Source organism: Xenopus laevis, chromosome 9_10S (genome assembly GCF_017654675.1).
Source record: "Xenopus laevis strain J_2021 chromosome 9_10S, Xenopus_laevis_v10.1, whole genome shotgun sequence".
NCBI classification, from domain to species: domain Eukaryota; kingdom Metazoa; phylum Chordata; class Amphibia; order Anura; family Pipidae; genus Xenopus; species Xenopus laevis.
The window spans coordinates 605,674-628,864 of NC_054388.1; the positions used below are offsets into that span (position 1 = coordinate 605,674).

The 23,191-nt window shown below is 41.7% G+C and overlaps 1 protein-coding gene across 1 annotated transcript in view; it reads left to right on the plus strand.

Annotated features, from left to right (window-relative positions):
* The window catches only part of kcnh4.S (potassium channel, voltage gated eag related subfamily H, member 4 S homeolog), a 63,673-nt gene that overhangs the window by 34,945 nt on the left and 5,537 nt on the right, over positions 1-23,191 (plus strand). The window contains exons 2-14 of the mRNA XM_041578302.1: positions 1,924-2,157; positions 2,452-2,583; positions 2,660-2,787; positions 4,327-4,570; positions 6,549-6,706; positions 13,924-14,131; positions 14,416-14,610; positions 15,778-15,977; positions 16,188-16,437; positions 18,277-18,491; positions 19,882-19,920; positions 20,441-20,802; positions 20,969-21,078. Of these exons, the coding sequence (XP_041434236.1) occupies positions 1,924-2,157; positions 2,452-2,583; positions 2,660-2,787; positions 4,327-4,570; positions 6,549-6,706; positions 13,924-14,131; positions 14,416-14,610; positions 15,778-15,977; positions 16,188-16,437; positions 18,277-18,491; positions 19,882-19,920; positions 20,441-20,802; positions 20,969-21,078 (2,475 nt within the window). The remainder of the gene's footprint in view (positions 1-1,923; positions 2,158-2,451; positions 2,584-2,659; positions 2,788-4,326; positions 4,571-6,548; positions 6,707-13,923; positions 14,132-14,415; positions 14,611-15,777; positions 15,978-16,187; positions 16,438-18,276; positions 18,492-19,881; positions 19,921-20,440; positions 20,803-20,968; positions 21,079-23,191) is intronic.

Genomic DNA, 23,191 nt, shown 5'->3' on the forward strand with positions numbered 1-23,191 from the left:
TACCCACATGTTATTTTCTCTCCACTTACTGACTCTTTACAATCATGGTAAGTGGGCGTGGGGCTGATCTAATGTTGCTTTAACCAGTGTATAAGGGTTAGTGTTAATAGCTGGGCCCTTGGGATCTTGGGGCCACACTAGGTGAGTATATTGCAGACATGATATAAAGCCTACGATATGATGAAGGGTCTCGTACATCATGAGAAAAGCATCAGCTTTATAACACGACTATATTTAGAAGGAGGACGACCCAGTGTGACGCACCGACAGCTTGGAAAAGCTCATTTCTAAAGAGAAACAAAGAAAAGCAAATGTAGAAATGACCGGCCATTGAATGGATTCACCCAGGAGCCTTTCTCCCTTCTTGTGATTTGTACATATTGTCGCCTTACACTAATCGCAGGCAGTTGTACAAGCAAGAACAAACGGACGTATCGCATGATTTTCCCAAATATACACTAAGGGGGTTGTTTATGAAAATCTTTCTGTATATACACGATTTGCTGTGTAAGATAAGTGTATAGAGAAACAGACAGTACGTTACACAATGTGTGGGATTTTTTAGTTCAGAGGGTTGGGAGCTGCCAGACTGCTTGGCAAGTTAAATGTCACTCATGGAGTTGGTGCCCAGGAGACTGGACTGGATTTACAATTCGGTTTAAGTGCAGCACTTGGAGGTCCATTTAGTTGGCTCAGCAATTATACAATTATTTTTATTATTATCATTATTAACGTAAGTCTATAAAATATCCCTTTAATGACTTTTCTAAAGAAGACTCGAAGAGGAAGAATTGGAAGCTGTTACAAGGCTAGGGACCATTTCTATCCTCTATATCAGTCATCCCCAACCAGTAGCTCGTGAGTAACATGTTGCTCCCCAACCCCTTGGATGTTGCTCTCAGTGGCCTCAAAGCAGGTGATTATTTTTGAATTCCAGACTTGGAGGCAAGTTTTGGTTGTATAAAAACCAGGTGTACTGCCAAACAGAGCCTCAATGTAGGTTGACAATCCACATAGGGGCTACTAAATGGCCAATCACGGCCCTTATTTGGCACCCCAGGGGCATTTTTCATGGTAGTGTTGCTCCCCAACTCCTTTTACTTCTGAATGTTGCTCACGGGGTTCAAAAGGTTGGGGATCCCTGGTCTATATAATGTATATATTCATATCAAACTAGGAATTGCCTCTGGGCTCTGCCGCTGGGAACAACCAGAATCCTGAGCAGGTGCCGTGGCCGATATTAACTTGATTGAATGGAACAAATATTCTGCTTTTCCCTGAACCTGGGGCTCTGCTGACAGTCCCTGTTCTCTAAGCGACGCATAAACAGAAATAGAGCAATATAAAGAATATAATGTGGCGGAACAGGAGCAGCCAACGACCTCGGGTTCCAATGCTTTTTCTTTAAAGGATAAATATATCCAAGTGTAATTGTTCAGTAGTGTAATATACAGTTATAATAATGCATTGGCACTGGCAATCGATAGAGATAAGATTGTTTAAAAACCATGAAAAACTCTGCGCTGATCCTATTGGACCATTTATAATCAATTCAGACTTTGAGGTTTTTTGGGGGGGTTAGCTAGTAATTGTCTGAAAAATTTGTAGAGGTCATTCGTGTTTTTTATATTCACGTCTTTTAATAGCTTTCATGGCATTCAAGGTTTTAGAGAATTTCTGGTTTTGAAAAACTCTAAAACCCCTCAAATGAGGCTGCTGATAAATGGGCCTCTAAAAGTCAACTCAAAGGGGAACAATCCCTTTATCCCTTATCGGATTAGTATGATGCACACATTCTAGAACATACAAAAGTTGACTTAACTTTGACCAACCTTCTAAGTTTCATTATTAAGTAAAACATCCCTTGAAAAGAATTCTCATGTCTGCCAGTAAGTGACCAAGGTATATTTTTGTGTTCCACAGACAGCAACTTTCTGCTGGCTAATGCCCAGGTGCACCATGGCTGTCCCATTGTTTACTGCTCCGATGGGTTTTGTGATCTCACAGGCTTTGGCCGCACGGAGGTCATGCAGAAGAACTGCACCTGCCGGTTCCTCTATGGGGTGGAGACCAGCGAGAACGTCATTCAAGAAATTGAAAGGGTCCTGGATGAGAAGCAGGAATACCAGGCAGAAGTCTGCCTCTACAAGAAGGATGGTGGGTGCTCATAACCTTCTCATTGGGTGTCAAACTTGACTGTTCACTGGATAAATGGAAATTGTAATGTAACATCATCTGAAGAACCACAGGTCACGTGTTCCTACTTCAACCCAAGCATACTGTATTTGTAGCTAATCTCCTTAATTAAGAGATTCCTTTGCTTTTTTGGGTCTGGAATTGATATCAAATTCTGGGCAATAGATGGTGTAGGGGTTGTGAATGAGGTTACAAGAATAATGTTAAACCCAAGTGCCTCCATGTTCCTCATAACCTCTCTCTCTCTTTATGTAGCAAACCTTTTCTGGTGCCAGTTGGACATTGTGCCCATCAAGAACGAGAAGGGAGAGGTGGTCCTGTTCTTGTTCTCATTTAAAGACACAACGGAGATCAGGATGCGGATGCAATACAGTGACAAGAAGGAAGGTGGGTTTGATAATCACCCCTTAATGTTTCCTGAGCTTTATTTACTCAGTATCATCACTTTCCCTTTAATCGCTAGAGAAGCACAAGAATCGTCGCGCTGGTTCATCTCACTTCAGGGCATCAAGGAGACAAAGCAGGACCATGTTGTGCCACATGACGGGCCAAGTCACTGGGAGAAACAAGAGTGACCTTAAACTCAATAGTGTAAGTAGCAGCCATTGTCTCAGGCCAACATTCATTGTCTGTGTATGTGCATTTATATATATATCTCAAAGCTTTCCTCTGTGTTATCTGTCTCTTATTGGTGAGATGGTAGAGGCCTACGTCGAGTCCTCTAAATTTGCTCGTTAGATTGTCATACATTAGGGTGTCAATCAGGTTGATGCAAAAATAGACCAAATAGGAATAAATAAAATAATAGAATATAAATACATGTAAGAAAATAATGAGATTATTTTGTAATGCTATAGTTATGCGCTGATTGTATTCTCTAGGTAACTATTAGAAGACTGCACAGGTTCTAGGAGGATGGTGTATATATATATATATATAGTGAGGGTGCTCAGGTGCTACAGGGAGGTTATAATGAATAGAATAATAGTTTATATTTGGTAGTTATTCTCAGGAGGTGCTGGAAAAACAACATGCCCATCATTACACTGTCATGTCGGTGCAGGCAAGAAAAACCTCATCAAACTGCAATGCCTTTTTATTGCAACCTCTGCTGGCACAGAGTGGGTTAAACATAGTAATCCTTTAATGCCCCCTGAATGCCTTCAACGTCAAGTGAGGTTGGCACAGAGAGAGATGCAATTTCTAAACACCAGATGTTCTATTTCTGATACCTTCCTAAACAACCTTCCCAGATTGTATCAGACTCTCCATTAACCTCTGTGCTGTAATCCGGTGCCACCGCCGTGCAGATAAGGGGGCCCTGTGCCGTGACACACGGGAAAAGCTTTTGTCTGTTGGATGAAAGAAAGTCCACAAACACACGGGACCCATGGAAAATCTGCAGGAAAAAAAACGGTGCAGCTTTAATCAGATCAGAGGAGAACGTGTAAGAGATAAGCAGGATTATGCTCAGTTACTCGATGGCCGGGATCAAAGGAGCAATCCGATTGGATGCTTGGGAAAGCCACATTCCAGTTTTGCTACAAAATGTAACTGGATTTGATAAACTTTAGAAAGTGTAGTTTGTACATAATTCCAGGGGAACCCAGTCACACAAGTTATTCCGTATATTCTCCGCACAATTGTGCCATAATCTGCCCAACAGATGTGAAACTAGTGTATCGTAGTTCACAAGGGACTGAAAATGCTATTCACAATATTATACGATTAATAGTATCGTCATTATTGTAGTCGTTGCTTCTGGATCGATGTAGGGCAGCGTATCTGTGAATTAGAAGACCCCCAAAGTCACGCCAAAAAATCCCATTGCATTAAAATGAAGCAGCATATGGTTTATTCCTATTGGCATTGGGTATGACTATATGAATTTATAAACAAGCTCTATAGATAGAAATATCGGACAGTGGACAGGGCATTAGACTCCAATCAAAGATCTGGGCCCAGGAGTTAGAAATCTCTGAAAGGCCTCTAATGGCATTTAACATGGATGTGATTATATAACCAGAACATTGGCCCAGTATTAAGTGCATTAAAAGGAGAAGCAGCATAGAGCACAATTCACTCAACTTGACCCCTTTGCTCTCCTCGTTCTTCTCTTTATCTCTGCAGAACCTTTTAGACAACAAGCCCTCCCTGCCGGAATACAAAGTAGCCTCTGCTGAGAAGCCTCGCTTCATTCTCCTCCATTACAGCATCTTCAAAGCCCTGTGGGACTGGCTAATCCTATTGGCCACTTTTTACGTGGCCGTCACTGTCCCTTACAACGTTTGCTTCACCGGTCACGATGACAGCGTTTCTGCAGCTCGGAGCACCATCGTCAGTGACATTGCAGTGGAAATGCTCTTCATTTTAGGTGAGCAACATTTCAATAAACAGCCCAGCACATTTCTTCAACATAACTATTTTGGAAACCTGAGAAATCTACAAACCGATGGCAGAAGTTTGTCTCATGGTACAACCCAGTCTGGGCAAAGTGTGGCTCTCCAGCTGTTGCAAGACTACAACTCCCACCATGCCCTGCTGTAGGAGGCTGATAGCTGTAGGCAGTCTTTGCATGCTGGGACTTGTAGTTCTGCAACAGCTGGAGAGCCGCACTTTGCCCATCACTGGTACAACCGGTCAATCACTCTCTTTCCCCACCTTTTTTTTTTTTGACCAACATCCCAAAAGAGAAACTTCTCCAATGCCTTCAGTTCAAGGTGTTCACCTTAGAAGCCCTTGATTGGGGCTCCTCTTATATCATTTGTCTATCTCTATGTGTTTTGTGAGGGCTCAAATATTTGTGACAAACCTAATATTTATTAGTACAGTAGTAAACTCTACCCAATGTAAGGTTGCTATAGGCTACCTTAACTCTAACAATCTCTTCTGACATTATTCCCCCTTGTTCTTATTGAATAAGCCTACAATACTTGTTCTGTAGGTTCTGTAGTTTAGTATCTACAATATAATCTCTCTTTCCTGGGGGACCTGGATATACTGGAGCTTTGGACAGTGGAAGATGAGATTCAGTTATTTGCGGTTTAGTATTTGTCTGACAATGATGTCTTTGCATTCTTATTGGGCTTCTTACAATTATTTAATATTCCGGGCAAAGTTAAACCAATGGCCTTTCTGGGGAAAGTCTCAAGCAGAGTGAAAGAGCTTTATATGCCCTATGGCAGTGATCCCCAACCAGTAGCTCGCGAGCAACATGTTGCTCTCCAACCCCTTGGATGTTGCTCTCTGTGTCCTCAGAGCAGATGCTTATTTTTGAATTCCAGGCTTGGAAGCAAGTTTTAATTGCATAAAAACTAAGTATAGTACCAAGTAGAGCCTCTTGTAGGTTGCCAGTCCACATAGGGGCAACCAAATAGCCAATCACAGCCCTTATTTGGCACCCCAAGGGACTATTTTATGCTTGTGTTGCTCCCCAACTTTTTTTACATTTGAATTTGGCTCACGGGTAAAAAAAGGTTGGGGACCCCTGCCCTATGGGATGCTCTGCAACAGGAGTGCCATTATGGAAATCTTCTCCTGAGGTTCCCATTTGGTGTCATGGTTCTTAGATGAGTTGGCATCGCCTATTGAGTGGGTTGAATATATAAGGCTATGGCTGATCATAGGGCCCACAAGTAGGGAAGAATATATAAAGAGATGGGAAGGCATGAGAGGGACATAGACATCTAATAGGTGAGTGATGGGAGAGATAATGTATGATATTATATGCCTCCAAAATAGATATTGTGATATATCCTGTCTGTCCATATATCTATCAGCCCAACACACTGTTCATTTTTTCTGCCTCTTTTCCCCTCACCAATCAATGCAGCCATACATGTACAAACTGTCTAAGACATTTCTCTTGGGAAATTAAACTAAATGAATACACAGAATGGTTTATATTTGCTTTTTGAAAACAAAAGAAACCTTTCAGAGTTCCAGACTAATATAAATCTGTTTTTATATGCCCTTGACTTGCTCATTAGTCATGTCTACTGGGAACTCATCCTGTTTGGCAGCGACACACAATTTTAGGCCATGAACTATCAGAATGTCAGTTCAACAGTAAAAATATGTAACTGCCAGTGCCAACATTTATGTTTGAATTGTCATTTTGTGCTTAAAATAAACCCATAATCCCATATTTTAAAAGTACCTAAAGAGTTCGGAGTTTTCAGTGTTTTGTTTTGATCTGAGTAGTTATACAGCATAAATCAAGGAGTCAACTAGAATAGTGGAAAGACCTTAGACCATAAAAATCAGGGCCTTAGATTCTCTGACCTTCTGAAGAAGAAGGGATACTACCATCATCCCTCATCAATTAACTCCATCCTATTTTATTTAAACAGATATCATCTTGAATTTTCGGACCACCTATGTGAGTCATTCTGGGCAGGTGGTGTATGAACCTCGCTCTATCTGCATCCATTATCTGGCCACTTGGTTCTTTGTAGACCTCCTTGCAGCTTTGCCTTTTGATCTTCTCTATGCATTCAATGTCACAGTGGTAAGTGCAGCTACTAACTAATTACATCAGCTATTCGTGATTTCTGTATGATACGTTATTTGTACATTGCAGAAGTAATCTTATTAGAACACCCTGGTGTCTTATGGGGCCAATGTTGTGCATGCATCTCATGAAGGGGTTCAAGTTATGGGTTTAAAATGGATACTTTCATCAAATGCCTACGTTTAGGCTGTCTCTGTTCGGGCAGCACAGTCCAGATGAACCCAAAAGTGGGTCCCATCGTAGAGCCGGAAGAATTGAGAGAACACTGATGGTCTATCTGTTGGAGTGAATTGGCTTTAATGGTTTTGTAGTGTAAAATGTTGAGGGGTATGAAGCTAGCCAGCATTATTACTGGTGCGTGTAATATTAAATGAGAGGAATATAAAAGAGAAATTACTGAATAGGCTGATGGAACCCCGTTACCTTATTACTGTAAAGCGCCTATTTCAGAAAAATGCTCATTGATATTAGTGCTGCTTATTATGCATCATCTGCTGCTGGACCCCAGAGGTCCTTTGAGTAGATAAGAAGAAAAGTTGAAATTTTACTTACCGTAATTTCTCTTTCCTTTTCAGTCCAATTGTCAGCACACAAATGGGATTTAGTCCCATTCCCTGTTAATAGGACAGTAGGAACAATAAAGTTTAGCACACATATAAGGATCACCCCTCCCCTCCAACCCTCATGTTCTTTCCAAGAAAAATATAACAAACACTGAATGCATAGTAATTTAATCGGGAAGGGTAATCTTATTTGTGCTGACAATTGGACTGAAAAGGAAAGAGAAATTACGGTAAGTAAAATTTCAACTTTCCTTAGCGTCCAATTGCAGCACACAAATGGGATATAGCAAGAAAGGGTGGGATTTCAGGAACTCTTCGTCACTGACTGTATAATAGTTCTTCCAAAAGCTGCCTCCTGGGAAGCCTGTATGTCTAGTCTATAGTGCTTGGAGAAAGTGTGAAGATTCGACCAAGAAGCCGCTCTGCATATTTGATCCATTGGGACTAGAAATTTTTCTGCCCAAGATGTAGCTGTAGCTCTGGTTGAATGTGCTTTGACAAATAAAGGAGGAGAACGATTATCTGCGATATAGCATGTCTGAATAGTATCCTTTAACCATCTGGCCAGAGATAATTTTGAAGCTGTCTTCCCTTTGTTCTTCCCAAAGAAAGAAATGAACAAGCTTTCAGATACTCTAAAATCTTGAGTTCTTCTGATGTATTCTTTGAGAATCCTCCCCACATCAAGGGAATGCAACCGAACTTCTTCCGCCGTATTCTGTTCTGGTAAAAAAGTAGGAAGGCAAATCTCTTGATTTATATTAGACCAGGATGCAACCTTCGGTCTGAAGTGGGGAGTTGTTCTTAATAAAACATAATCCTGAAAAAACCTGATGTAAGGTTCTTTGACCGACAATGCTTGTAGCTCACTGACCCTTTTAGCTGATGTTATGGCCGTGAGGAATAGTGCTTTAAAGGATAAGTGTTTTATGTCTGATTTATCCAGTGGTTCAAAAGGAATTCCACACAAACCTTCTAAGACCACGTTTAAGTCCCACTGTGGTATAGGGTGTATTACTGTTGGTCTGAGCTTTACTGCAGCTTTAATAAACCTTCTAAAGAGAGGATTCTCGGAAAATCTAATTCCCAAAAAAGCAGATAACGCCGATACTTGAACCTTGAGGGTATTAGGCTTAAGACCTTTCTCAAGGCCTTTTTGCAAAAATTCCAAAACTTGGTTATTATTCGTATTGGACCAAGAAATTTCTTGAGAAACACACCATTTCTTATAAGCCTTAACAATTCTGGCATAAACTTTAGATGTTGATGGCTTCCTTGACTGAAGTAATGTATTTACAACCTCTTCCGATAGACCCAATTTTTCTAATAGGGGCCTATCAACTTCCACGCTGTCAGTCTCCAGCGTTGTAGGTCCAAGGGAAACTGCTGTCCCTGGCTCAGCAGATCTCTTGTTAATGGAAGAACCCAATATTCTCCCTGACACATCTCCATCAGGCCCGAGAACCAGTTCCTTTTTGGCCAAAAAGGTATTATGGCTATCACTGAAGATTGCTCCCGTCTGATTTTCTTCAGAACTCTGCCGATTAAGGGGATTGGAGGGAAAATATATGCCAGTCTGAACTTCCATTCTATGGAAAAAGCATCCAGAACCCAAGGGTTGTCTTCCCTGTATAGGGAGCAAAATTTGGTTGTCTTTGCATTGTGGCGTGTTGCCATCAAGTCTACCACTGGTCTCCCCCACCTGTGTATGATCTTCTGAAACATTACTTGGTTTAAAGACCACTCTCCTGGGCACACTTTCCCCCTGCTCAGCCTGTCTGCCAGACAATTGTCCTTTCCTCTTATATGAACTGCCTTGAGATCCTGTAAATTGTCCTCTGCCCATCTGAGGATCTTTAGGGACTCTGTTAGGAGAATTCTGGACCTTGTCCCTCCCTGCTTGTTCAGGTAAGCCACTACAGAGATATTGTCTGTCTGAATTTTGACCGCATGTCCCTTGATCCTTGGCTGGAATGCTTTCAAGGCTAGAAATACTGCCCTTAGCTCTCTGAAGTTTGAAGAGAGAGACTTCTCCATCAGATCCCATCTCCCCTGGACCATAAGGGACCCCAAATGCGCACCCCAGCCGATTTTGGAGGCATCTGTTGTGACAAGGAGCCAATTTTGTTCTGTTATTGATCTCCCTTGTCTTAATCTGTCCCTCTGGAGCCACCAATTCATTGCTTCCATTACTCCCACCGGGATGAATATCATTGAATCCAGGGAAGATAATTTTCGATCCCATCTGGATAGTATCTCGTTTTGGAGATACCTCATGTGAAAGCGTGCCCAAGGCACTGCCTCTATGGACGATGTCATAAGGCCCAATACTTTCATCATCTGACGAAGGGATGCCGGGGCATGTGACTGTAATTCCAAGATCTGAACTTGAAGAGCCCTCGTCCTCTGTTCTGTCAGACTTATTTTCATCTTTTCTGTATCTAAGACAAACCCCAGGAATTGTTTTTGTCTTGAAGGTTGGAGAGAGGATTTTTCGTAATTCACTATCCATCCGAGGGTCTTCAGAACTTCGAGTGTCCTTTGAAGATGTTCTGATAGTAAAGAAGCTGTCTTTGCCTTTATTAGCCAGTCGTCCAAATACGGCACAATATGAATTCCTTCTTCCCTGAGACCGGCTACTACGGATACTACCACTTTCGTGAAAACACGGGGGGCTGAGGTTATTCCAAAGGGAAGAGCCTGAAACTGAAAATGTCGAAGCTGATTGTCGACCGTTATTGCCACTCTTAGATATTTCCTGTGTTTTGCAAATATCGGCAGGTGTAGATATGCGTCTTTTAAATCTAGAGTGGCCAAAAAATCTCCCTCTTCTAGAATCTGTATAACTGATTTTATGGATTCCATTCGGAAATGCTTCTTTCTTATAAATCTGTTTAACCTTCTTAGGTCGATAATCATTCGGAATGTTCCATTTGGCTTTGGGACCAAAAAAATTCTGGAATATGTTCCCGAACCTCTTTCTAATTGGGGAACTTCCTCTAGTACATTCATTTGTAAAAATGTTATCACGGACTTCTCTAGTGCTTGCTGTTTTTGAGTTGAAAAATCTGTTTGGGTAACGACAAATTCTTGAGGTGGTTGTCTCAGAAACTCTATTCTGTAACCTTCTTTTATAAGATGCAGAACCCATGAATCGGTGATAAATGATTTCCATTGGGGATAGAAAAATTTTAGTCTGCCTCCCACCTCCAAACTTCTGGCGTCATGAAGAGAATCGATATCCTCCTGAAAAACCCCTCGTTTTACCTCTTGTAGCTCTAGCTCCTTGTCCTCTGAAAGATTGAGGTCTCTCTTTCTCTTTCTCCCTCTCAGGATATTTGGACAACCGCGGTCTGGGTGAAGATCTTCTTTGTTTACGAAAAAAGAAGCTTCTACCTCTTCTTGCTCTATCTTGTGGCAGAGATTTCCCTTTTTCGTCAGACAATTTTTCCATTAAAGTATCTAGTTTGGATCCAAACAAATGTCCAGGCTCGAAATCCATATTACATAAATTTATCTTAGATGTAGAATCCGCTCTCCAAGGTTTTAGCCATATAGCCCGCCTAGCGGCGGTAGCCAGTGCCATATTTCTGGAGGCAAGCTTCAAGGCTTCAATCGATGAATCACAAAGAAATTCAGATGCAGTTTTAATGATCTTTATATCTTTAATCAGGTTCTCTCTAGGAGTTTTTCCCTGTATATCCTCTTCTAACTGGACTACCCAGTTCCTGAGGGCCCTGGAAACCTCTGATGCCGCAATCAGGGGCTTGCATTGATTAGAAGAAGTGGAATAAATGCGTCTGAGGGAACATTCAGCTTTACGGTCCATGACATCTTTAAGACCTGAACCATCTTCCACAGGGATAGTAGTTCTCTTGGATAGGCGACCCACCGCGACATCTACTTTTGGAGGTGATTCTCAAACTTTAGCTTCTTCACTAATAGGAAAAAGTGTTTTAAATCTCTTATTAATTACCGGGGCTTTATCTGGGTTTTTCCATTCAAATTCTATGAGATCTTTAATCACCGGGTGTACAGGAAAAACTTTTTGTTTCTTTTGCATCCAACCTTTTTCAGTTACTGTAGTCAAATCTTTTCCTTCCTGGTCTTCAATAGCCGATCTAACAGCTTTAATCAACTTCGAGACTGATTCCTCATGGAATACTGCCATCTCTGTCTCCTCTCCATCGGAAGACGAATATATTTCGTCAAGTACTGTAAATTCTGCCCCATCCAGGGACTCCGGAGACTTTTCCCTCTCTCCTGAATCTCTCTGTATGAGTGATTGTTTAATCTCTGTAAAAGATTGCTCAAGATAATCTTTAAGCCAGGATAGAGAACTTTCAGGTTGTTGTGGTACACTCTGTACTTTTGCAAGACAATCTTCACAGCGCCCCCTTTCATAATTATCAGGTAATGGAACCTCACATTCTCGGCAAATCAAATGTCTGGTCTTGGATTTTTTCTTCCCAGAGGGAGCTTCCTGACTAGACATCTGTAATACATGGAGAGAAAAAAAAAAAAAAAAAAAAAAAAAAAAACAACCTTAATCCTCATAAGAGAGAGAGAGAGAAGTAGGCATAATGGACCTGAACATACCTTCAGGCTTTTTCTGCAGCACTCAGCAGCCCTAGAACCTGGTCCTTCTGTCAGTGACAAGTGGCAGGCAATCTGCGCTGTAAAGCGCTATTGTTTTATAATTTTCCGCGCTGCTTCGAGCGCCATGACATCATTATAGGGCGCCTCCGGCCCGGACGAGCGTGATGACGTCAGACGCATCGCGTCCACCGCGCTGACGTCACCTGATGCGGCTGGAACGCGGAAGTGCCAGAATAATCGGCAATAAACGCGTCTACTGCTCAAGGGGTAATCGCAGTGCGAACATGTCCTAACCCACAAGGACCACCAGACTCTCTGGCTCCCTGTATGTCCACAGCTCTCTTGGAGCTGAAATCAGAAAAAAAGAAAAGTAAAAATCTTCGCTCCTACTATCCTACCAAAGGTAGGACAGAAAAAAACATGAGGGTTGGAGGGGAGGGGTGATCCTTATATGTGTGCTAAACTTTATTGTTCCTACTGTCCTATTAACAGGGAATGGGACTAAATCCCATTTGTGTGCTGCAATTGGACGCTAAGGAAACATTATATTCCTCACTTGTACCTAACAAACATCAACACTTGACTTGACTCTAACATAATCAGTCATGGTTATTCTTTTAAAATCATAGTGACAAAACTTTTCGTGTGCCATTACCATAAACTTTTTATGCCTTTATAATATCTAAATGTTTTCTCTTGATTGCCTTGGGTTCCTACACCTTAATGCCTTTTATTCCATACGGTTGATGATCGTTCATTCATCAAGCACATTGTCTTTGGGAGCTTGTAAACAATGGAACCGCAAAGGAGCCAAAGCTTTGCTTATGGTTTTTGACAGTAGAAGTAGAAACAATAAGGACAGACTTTAATAAATCATATTGTATTGGATAAATTTCACATCTGATGATAAGCTGGCATATCTCTGAGCTATACAGAATATTATTCCACTAAAACAAATCTCTCTCCTGGTAAAAGGAAAAAAGAATCAAAAGACTCCTCTAGAGGCAAAAGCATAAAGTGTGTTTTCCACACTACCTTCTATTTATAAACATGTCATTTGCCTTCTCAGAAAAGGTGTTGTATCAGTGAGATACAGCTTCAAATCATTCTTCAGAGATACTAGGACTGCTAACGCGTGAGATTTTGCTTTTGTGAAGACAAGATGAGGAAACCTTTACAGGCACAATTGATACTCAGAGGATATATAAGGACATGGCCAATACATTTAGCAAGGAGGTATATTGATCATTGATCAATGATCAAAATGTTAAACTCCTAAATAGGATATCACCAAATTATGGTTTTAGAAAACAGAACATTTGTTTGGAAGGTGCCAAGTTCAGAAATATTAAACAGAAAGTTCACTTAAGTATTTATTTGTGTGCCCTCACTACCCCTTTTTATTTGGCCTGTCCCTTTATGGTATCTTCTACCCCATTTGGTCCCATGTTACAGAATCATTCTCCTTAACACCTTTCATCTCCCCCTCCCTATTTCTGTTCTTCCTATTTTACATTTCCAATGTTTGTCACTTATCTCATGCCCTACTTTCTTCCTCCTTTGTCTTTCAGTGTCCTTCCACTCTTTGCCACCTTATATTTGGGTGACTGGTTCCTTGGGTGCCACATGGGCCATTCCATTCAAGAGAACACAAGTGTATTCAGCTTGCATAATTTACTCTGCTTATTAGCAACCATCAAAGTTTTTGTTTTATGTTGGATGGAAGTTGTTGACTGTGTAGTCAAAGAGCAATTGGTCACCATGTGATGGGTTATAGTTTAGGGCTGGTTATAGTTTAGGGCTGATTGCAGAAGGAGTATATGGTTCAACTGGTGTATACGTGCCTTTGTCATCTCCCATCGTCTTCCTCATAAAAACTTCACGCTAGTATTTGTATAAATGAATCTGGAAATGACTCCATTGTATCCGGAAATTGCCTTAAAATTTAATCAGGCGTAAGAGGTCTGGAAGTCTTTATTTAGCATTTTTCTTCTTGTGTCTTCCTGAGTCTGACATTTTTGTTCTGCTACTTTACTCTATTCATCATGAAAGACGTCCCTCGTCCATCTACTAAAGACCATTAGGCTGTTGAGGCTGCTGAGGCTGCTGCAGAAGCTGGACCGATATTCTCAGTACAGCGCCATGGTGCTAACTCTTCTAATGTCTATGTTTGCCCTCCTCGCTCATTGGATGGCATGCGTCTGGTATGTCATTGGCCGGAAGGAGATGGAAAGTAATGACCCTGTCACCTGGGACATTGGTAAGGTTTGGAAGATTCATTTTAGACATTAGATTCAACTTTAAAGGATACCATGGTCTTGGAATGACTATAGGAAGACAAAGTGCTGAATATTTTTGCTAGATATTATTGGTAGAATCCCACCTTACAAAGACAATTTCTAACTTGTACAAGTTTCATAACATTTACATTGGTAAAGTCAGAGCTAATACTAATCAAAGGACATTGTATTTTTTGAAATGTATGGAAGCTTGAATGTCAATATTTAATAGAGATTATTGTTTTTGCCTCCTGCCTCTTCAAAGGTTGGCTACATGAGCTTGGAAAGAGACTTGAAGCTCCCTATATAAACAACTCTCTGGGAGGACCATCCATACGCAGTGCATATATTGCTTCCCTCTACTTTACCCTCAGCAGCTTGACCAGTGTTGGGTTTGGGAATGTGTGCGCCAATACGGATGCTGAAAAGATTTTCTCCATATGCACCATGCTCATTGGAGGTGAGACTCTCAGTCTTATTTCTCAGTCTTGATCTTATCATCAGTCATATAAGTGCATGAAATACCACCAGTAATGACTATGGTGGAGAGTATTGGGTGAATTTAATACCCTGTTAAGTCTGCGGTACAGGTAAAAGTGTCTAGGTTGACGCCAGCTGGAAGTTTTCACACTTCTAACTCTCTATGCTTCGCTACTTACTTCATGTCAATTTGACCCACCTTCAGGGAAAATAAGATTAAAGATGGTCATGGAGCTGGCTTGTGGACAGTTGTCAGGGCCCAGTAGGGTAGAGGCTCGCCAGGATTTTTCCCAGTATGCCAGCGGGCCAGTTGGACCCTGGATATGTCCTCACTGGGTATCCTCATAGCAGCTGTTTTGGCTTCTCCATAAATTAAAAAGGACTTGCTTGTTACATAGCCCTTTAGTTGAACCCATGCAGCTATTGGTAAACAAATAAACCCATCACACACTAGGAGATAATGTCTGCTACGGTTGTGATTTCTTTTGATTGAACTGAAATGAGATATGTCCCCAAATGTGGGCTTAAAATCATCTGTCTGGTGTCTCACCAAATCGTTCATATAAAATTGATTTTGATTTGACCAGGCTAGAGAAAAGTGGAGGTTGAAGGATGGCAACAGATAGAGCAGTAGACACATGACGGGTAGAAGTATGCCGGGCACGTGCGAGCTCCAGGGATTAACTAGAAGGAATTCTTATCTGCCATTCTGAGCATTTCAGTTCTGCATTGCTCTCATAGTAAAGGGGGGAGCGTTTACTGGCTCTTGATTGGTGGGAACTAGAGGGCGTTGGTTTCAAAGGAAGTAGAATGGGAAGTCAAATCCAAATGAATATTGATAATGATGAAAGTGTGTATCAGGTGCACTTCTTTGCATGGGTGTCCACAGAAAATCTTCCAGCAGGGGGGCAAGTAAGTTAATATGACATAGGGGAGCATCCCACTGAAGATGAAGCTTTTCATGACAATGCTGAAGGCTTGGGCTGAGAAGTATAAAAATGTTTTGTGTTGCTGGGGATTAAAATTGCAAACAATTTCTTGGAATTAACTGGAGAAGTCAGGGTGGGGCAATTGTCCCCTCTTGCCATCCATAAATAATCCATAATACAAAGCAGCCCCTATTATTGATTTCCTTGCTGTCCTGCAGCTCTCATGCACGCCGTGGTATTTGGTAACGTGACGGCCATTATCCAGCGCATGTACTCGCGCCGTTCCCTCTATCACACCCGCATGACGGACCTCAAGGACTTTATCCGTGTTCACCGGCTGCCGCAGCAGCTTAAGCAGCGCATGTTGGAATACTTTCAGACAACCTGGTCTGTCAACAATGGTATTGATGCTAACGAGGTAAGAAGCAATTTAATAATGTTCTCATTCCCCCAAGGAAATTGCATTATAATTGGGTCATGGGCGCACATCTGATTTAATCATCTGGCAACATATTTAATCCAATTCAGAATAATATGCGAATGCATTTGCGCTCATGTGCCAGTGGCAGATACTTCTGGATAATAGGGAGACGGCAGTATCTTATTTTATCCTTTTCTTCTGTTCCAGCTTCTGAAAGACTTCCCAGACGAGTTGCGTGCTGATATTGCTATGCACCTGAACAAGGACATATTGCAGCTTCCCGTGTTTGAGACTGCAAGTCGTGGCTGCCTGCGTGCCCTCTCGCTGCATATAAAGACCTCCTTCTGTGCGCCGGGGGAATACCTTCTCAGGCAGGGAGACGCTCTCCAAGCCAACTACTTTGTCTGCTCAGGGTCCCTAGAGGTCTTGAAGGATGACATGGTGTTGGCCATTCTTGGTAATGTCATACTGCTGATGTGCGAGAAACAGAACCAGTCAAAATGATAAACAATATTCATATGTGAATGTGTTCATTTATCTGTATGGGGCAGCATTGTTTCTTTTGTCCCATTGTCCTTATGGGATGACAGGGGCAAGTTTTCCCCACGTCTAGTACCTACAGCAACAAGTCATTGCTTATTGTTCTGCTCTTACTCGACTTAATACTACTATTACAACAAGTAGTATGTGTTCCACAGGTAGAACTGGGGACGTCATAAGTCATGGGGATCTCCTGCACAGGCTTATTATCCCTCTACCTGCAATGCATCTTACCAACTAGATGGAAAAGTGTGCCAAGTTTTAAAAATGAATGACTTACGTCTTCAATAATTACTCAGCAAGTCCAGTTGTTTTGTAATTACTTATATTAGACTTACGCCCCTGTTACAACCAAACAAGCCTGAGGTGGATTTTACATTTTTGCTACCCTAGGTCAGCCATGACTTTCCTGCTACTCACCTCTGCACACGACCTGCTCAGGAGCCACATTGAGGACATCTGACTATTGGCCCAGATCCTAGCTACCCCTAAAACTTAGCCACCCTAGGCTTGGGTCTTTCTGAACTTCCCACAAGTCCAGTTTATGACCCATCAATTGGGTTTTTGACCCATCAATTGGGTATTGGACCCATCAATTGGGTTTTTGACCCATCAATCGGGTTTTTGACCCATCAATTGGGTATTTGACCCATCAATCGGGTTTTTGTGTCCCCTTCTGCCACTAGACCAATGCCTGGATTCCCACATGCTCCCCCATGATGGCTGCCCTGGGTAGAACACAGAAAAACAACAAATATGAACACGTTAATTGACTTTCTATTAGTATAAAACCATTGACACCAGACATACTGTAACAGCCAATAACTAAAGATCATTATACAGTACAAGCAAAGTACATTTCATTGCCCAAATGACACTTCACTCAATGTATATTTCCAGCTGGTATCATTTTTGTGCCCACTCTGAGATGAGATGACAGACATCCCAAAGGCCTCTCTTTCCAGTTCGTGCTTCATTCTTCTAATGTCACAGATACTTCTCACTAATCAAAAGCCAAAGGGATAATTGCTTATAGCAGCTCCATCAGAGCAGGATAATTACAGGTCCCCGTTGAATGACCCTCTCACAAGAAATGTTGTCAATGTGTATCTGCCAATTATACATATATTCCATGATAACTGTGTGCTGATGTTGCTTTATGAACCAATGAGGGTCACTGTCCCTCTAACTTCCAAGGCTTGGCATTTGTGTGCTTGGGTTATTTCTCATAAACATAAAGGAATCAGATGCCTTTTAAGTGGAAACCAATGCTGTTTGCAAGACTTCTAGCCTGGACTTTGCCTGAACTTTATCATTTCCACATCCAGATGTAATTCTCATCATTATCACTGGTAGCTTGGAATAGAGGTCTTGCTGCATTCAGGTGGAAACTGCATCCAATTAGTTGGCCTGGTGTAGATATTTGCACAAGGAGCAAATGGCTTCTGCCCAAAGGAACTTGATGTTTTCCTGATGAACCTGATCTGATAACGCAAATTCTCTATAGTCCCATTATTCCTTACCTTTAAATGCACTTAGACTATTGCTATTGACTGCATACCTGTATGTGAGATCCAGTTATTAGAGGCTTAACCAGAAGCTTTAGGTCCCCATAAACCCTGGATATAACAGATTTGTCATAAATATGTATCAGTCAGACCACGATACCATCTTTACCTCCAACAGTGGTCTTCATCCTCTTTTGTTAACCCCCATGCCAGTGTTACTAGTTTGTGTTTTTTTCTTTCTGATGCAGGTAAAGGAGATCTAATTGGTGCTGACCTGTCCAACAAGGACCAGGTCATTAAAACAAATGCTGACGTGAAGGCTCTGACATATTGTGACCTGCAGTATCTCAGTCTACGAGGACTTCTGGAAGTTCTGGAACTTTATCCTGAATATTGCAACAAATTCATGGCCGATATCCACCATGACCTGACCTTTAACCTGCGAGAGGGCAGCGAGACAAATGTAAGGTTGTCCTTATTGAATAATAATATTATATATATTAATAACAGTACTAGAAGGGTTATAGCACTTAAAGCTTATGGTCTTTTTAATCTACTTTTGGGAAACAGCAGCAACCAAAATACTTGGAATGACTGTAATTTACTTCCTAAAATCATCTCCTTGAACAATGGTGCTTGTGACAGTGTCCATGACCACCCTGTTTTATCATAAGCAGCTCAATTACCTTCATTTATGATGGAATTCAGCAATTGACCCAGAATGATGGGGCTAACCCCATGCACCCCTTAAACCTGATGTTTAAACCCAGATTGCTATATAAATAGTGTGCTTTACTATGCCCAGGTCCCAATACAAATATTACAACTCATCTTGTTAACATTTTCACCATGGGACATTTAGTAGACAGGTGCCTCCCTCTGAGTTTGGGCCAACCCCTGATCATCTATAAGGGGTATACAGTGAATACAAGCCTATGGGCCCCATTATTACAGGAGCAGAAAAGCAATATGTGACAAAGAGGTACAAAATATCTTCATGCAAAGGCACTGGGTTCCTTAAAGGGATCCTGTCATCGGAAAACATGTTTTTTTCAAAATGCATCAGTTAATAGTGCTGCTCCAGCAGAATTCTGCACTGCAATCCATTTCTCAAAAGAGCAAACTGATTTTTTTATATACAATTTTGAAATCTGACATGGGGCTAGACATTTTGTCAATTTCCCAGCTGCCCCCAGTCATGTGACTTGTGCCTGCACTTTAGGAGATAAATGCTTTCTGGCAGGCTGCTGTTTTTCCTTCTCAATGTAACTGAATGTGTCTCAGTGGGACCTGGATTTTACTATTGAGTGTTGTTCTTAGATCTACCAGGCAGCTGTTATCTTGTGTTAGGGAGCTGCTATCTGGTTACCTTCCCATTGTTCTTTTGTTTGGCTGCTGGGGGGGAAAAGGGAGGGGGGTGATATCACTCTAACTTGCAGTACAGCAGTAAAGAGTGATTGAAGTTTATCAGAGCACAAGTCACATGACTGGGGGCAGCTGGGAAATTGACAATATGTCTAGCCCCATGTCAGATTTCAAAATTGAATATAAAAAAATCTGTTTGCTCTTTTGAGAAATGGATTTCAGTGCAGAATTCTGCTGAAGCAGCACTATTAACTGATTCATTTTGAAAAAAAATGTTTTCCCATGACGGTATCCCTTTAAAGCTGGAGTAAAGGTACTAGTGTCACTCTTTCCTGGAGAAGAGACACCAAAAAACCTCCCATTGCTATAGACATATGTATAAGTACCATTGTTAATATCTTTAGCTTCACAAGAACATGGCAAAGAGCAAGGGATAAACATATCCGTCTAATGAATTGCTAAAGCAATGTGTTTTCTTGTGTTTTTAGGGCTGCTACAGATTCTCTCGATCGCCACGTCTATCCCAGGTATCTGGTGTTTCTTTCTGCTTTTCTACCTTCATGTTAAGACTACATAGCACTATAGGGTTTTTTTTTATAAAGAAAGCCATTTATCCCTGATGCCTCTTGATGCCTGATGACGTCTTAAACATACGATTATTATAATTATTATTCAATAAACAACAAAAACTGAATACTGTACAATAACAGAAAGCGTGAGATTATGGGAAATATCATTCCTCAAGTCAAAGTTATAACAGCCAGGCTTGAAATGGTTAAAGCGACAATAAATGGGTCACAACACAAAGTATTAAGGGAAGAAGACTAGTCGTTACTTTACAAAGAGCAGTTGAGCCAAAAGCTCCGTGTAAACTGCTAATATCTCACAAACTACTAAAACAGAAAATGAATGTAAATTGTGGTGGTGCTAAGAGAAGCACCTTGAGTAAGTTTACATCAATTATTTTGAGTTTAGATCCCCTTTAATGTTCATGTAATTTGCTTAATAACCGTGTAATGCAGAAAACTTTGTATCAATGTCTCGTAGCCTCGTCCAGAATCTGGTGCCACTCCGGACGAGAAACTGGCATCGATCTTGGAAGATAGTGATGAGACCGATGATTTCTTCCGTCATTCACCCGCCACCATGACCCGCAGAAAGCTACTGCTCCCCAACCTTAACAGCCCTGTGCGGCGAGGCTCCCTCAGCAGTCTCCTTGGTGATGACTTGCGACAGTTTCACGCCTTAAGGCGCAACTGCCGCTCACCAGCCCACGGCAACCACGGCCGAAGCCCCTCTCCCCAGTGCCGCAAAGCAGAGAGAGTGACTGATGCCGAGACCTCACGGAAGCCGGTCAACCTTCTCATCCCTGCCCTAAACACATTCCCTCCTCCAAATTTAAGCCCTCGGTGAGTTTCGGACGCCTCACATTGTATTAGCATTGCTGCACTTTGACTGCATCTCTCCGAATATCTTTGTCCCTTTCTGATGATAAAGTGGATATGAATGAAGGTTCCTGATCACCCCTTAAAGCTTTGATAAACACATTATTTTTATTTTTCTCTACCTCCCCAGGGTGGTGGATGGAATAGAAGACAGTGGAGGAGGATCTGAGAGCCAGACTTTTCAGTTTAATGTAGACAACTCCCGAGCGAGGTCTCCCACCAGACAATCATCAGCTGCAGGTAAAAGATATTATAAGAGTATTATAAGATACTGGGGCACATTTACTCTCTAACTCACATTGTGTCCATTTCACTGTTCCATGGTTGTCCTATGTGATCTAAACAACCTTAAAGGAGAGGGAAACCTTGTCGGCGCAAAAACCCTCCCCCCCTCCCGTGTTTTTGCCCCCCCTCCCTCCTCCCCCCTGGCCTACCTGTCCCGCTGGGCAAATGCCCCTAACTTGTTACTTACCCTTCTGCGCAGGTCCAGTCCACAGAGTTCACAGGCGCCATCTTCTTCCACGCAATCTTCTTCCTGCTTTGACCGGCGTTTTGGCGCATGCCTAGTAGGAGCATTTCGCCGGTACGGATCTACTGCGCATGCATCACGAAGTGAAATCGGAAAACTTTGTGACTTTTTGTGCATGCGCAGTAGATCCGTACCGGCGAAATGCTCCTACTAGGCATGCGCCAAAACGCCGTTCACAGCAGGAAGAAGATCGCGTGGAAGAAGATGTTGTCTGTGAACTCCCTGGACTGGACCTGCGTAGAAGGGTAAGTAACAAGTTAGGGGCATTTGCCCAGCGGGACGGGTAGGCCAGGGGGGAGGAGGGAGGGGAAGCAACACACAGTAGGGGGGAGGGTTTTTGCGCCGACTAGGTTTCCTTCTCCTTTAAGGCCCATACTGCATCCTGGGTTTGATGGTGGGGACAGGCCAAGGATTTCTATGAATATAATCTATAAATATATTTAATAAATATTTAATACAGATTAAAGCAGACTTACTGCTCAACAAATATAGTTTTAATATTTTTGACGGCTCCTAAATTTCATTTTCAGCTGCAACCGTGGTCACACTGAGCATGTGCAGTGCATTTTGTAGGCTAAACATGATCCAAGATGGGGAGCTGCTGTGGATAAATTTGAAGGCCATGTATAAAATACATTGGCTTTATGCCTTGGTTTACCTTTAAGTGATAACTAATGTCTCCATGTATTTATATAGTGACAGTCCCCTATGCAGTAATGACATTAAACATTATCATCATCATGGGACCCTTGTTGACATCACATGTCTCTATTGTGACAGTAAAGCTCATCATTATTACGCACCGATTCATTTCTGTTATACTAACAGTTATTAAACCTGCGCACATGAGTGAACTGTAAATTGAAATGAATTCAGAGATAGCAACGTGCATGAGAATCAATGTCTGCCCAGGGGTTGTTTTACTACAACTTCAAGCTGTGAAACAATCATTTCTGGCTGTTAATTTCATATTAATGAATGTGCCGGATCTACAAGACCAGTGTTTTATTAGATTTCTTTTAGTTCCAAATGAATGGTGCTCTGATTGCAGTAAGGTAGAGGCACCTTAAGAATTTCTTTCAGTGGCTGAATTTAATACAATTAGAGTGACAATGGCATATATGACTTTATAGTATTCTAAATTCAATTGCCTCTACAATTCAATGCTCCATTGAACTCCATTGTGAAGAAAAGGAACGACAGACCTGGACAATCCTTGGACAATACTCTAGAAGCCTCAACAAATACCAAAGGAATTCCTCCCATAAACAAAGTATTTATTGAGTCATGTCTCAACTCATGGGGCAGCAGAAGATACAAGGTTCCTACATAATATCACTCAGATTCATGTCGTTGTTTGGAGGGATTGGATTCACTGGCTCAAATGGCAGAAAACATCATTATTTCCATTGGACTTGAGATCCCCCATGCTGTTCCACATAACAGATTGATACACCAAGCAGAACTTGAGGACAGGATTGCTAAGCAGAGTGTCTTCTGGGTCAAATGTTTTCAATGACCTGATTAAGGACATCATATAAAGAATGCAATGGACACAACAGCTGACTAGGCAGGGAAACCGTAGAGATGGCTCAATGTGAATAAATGGAAAGTTATGCATTTAGCAATCAGCGACAACTGAAGACTAATTAGAGTGGAACAAATCGAAGCAAATCAAAGTGCTGGAGAAAAATTTAGGAATAAAAATGGACAACAAACGTATAAAACCTCGGCATGCATAACGACATGAAAACAATGTAAGAATTGTAAACCCCAATCAAGTCTTGTTTCCCTAAGGTTGAGCTGTCTGGAAATGAGATGCCA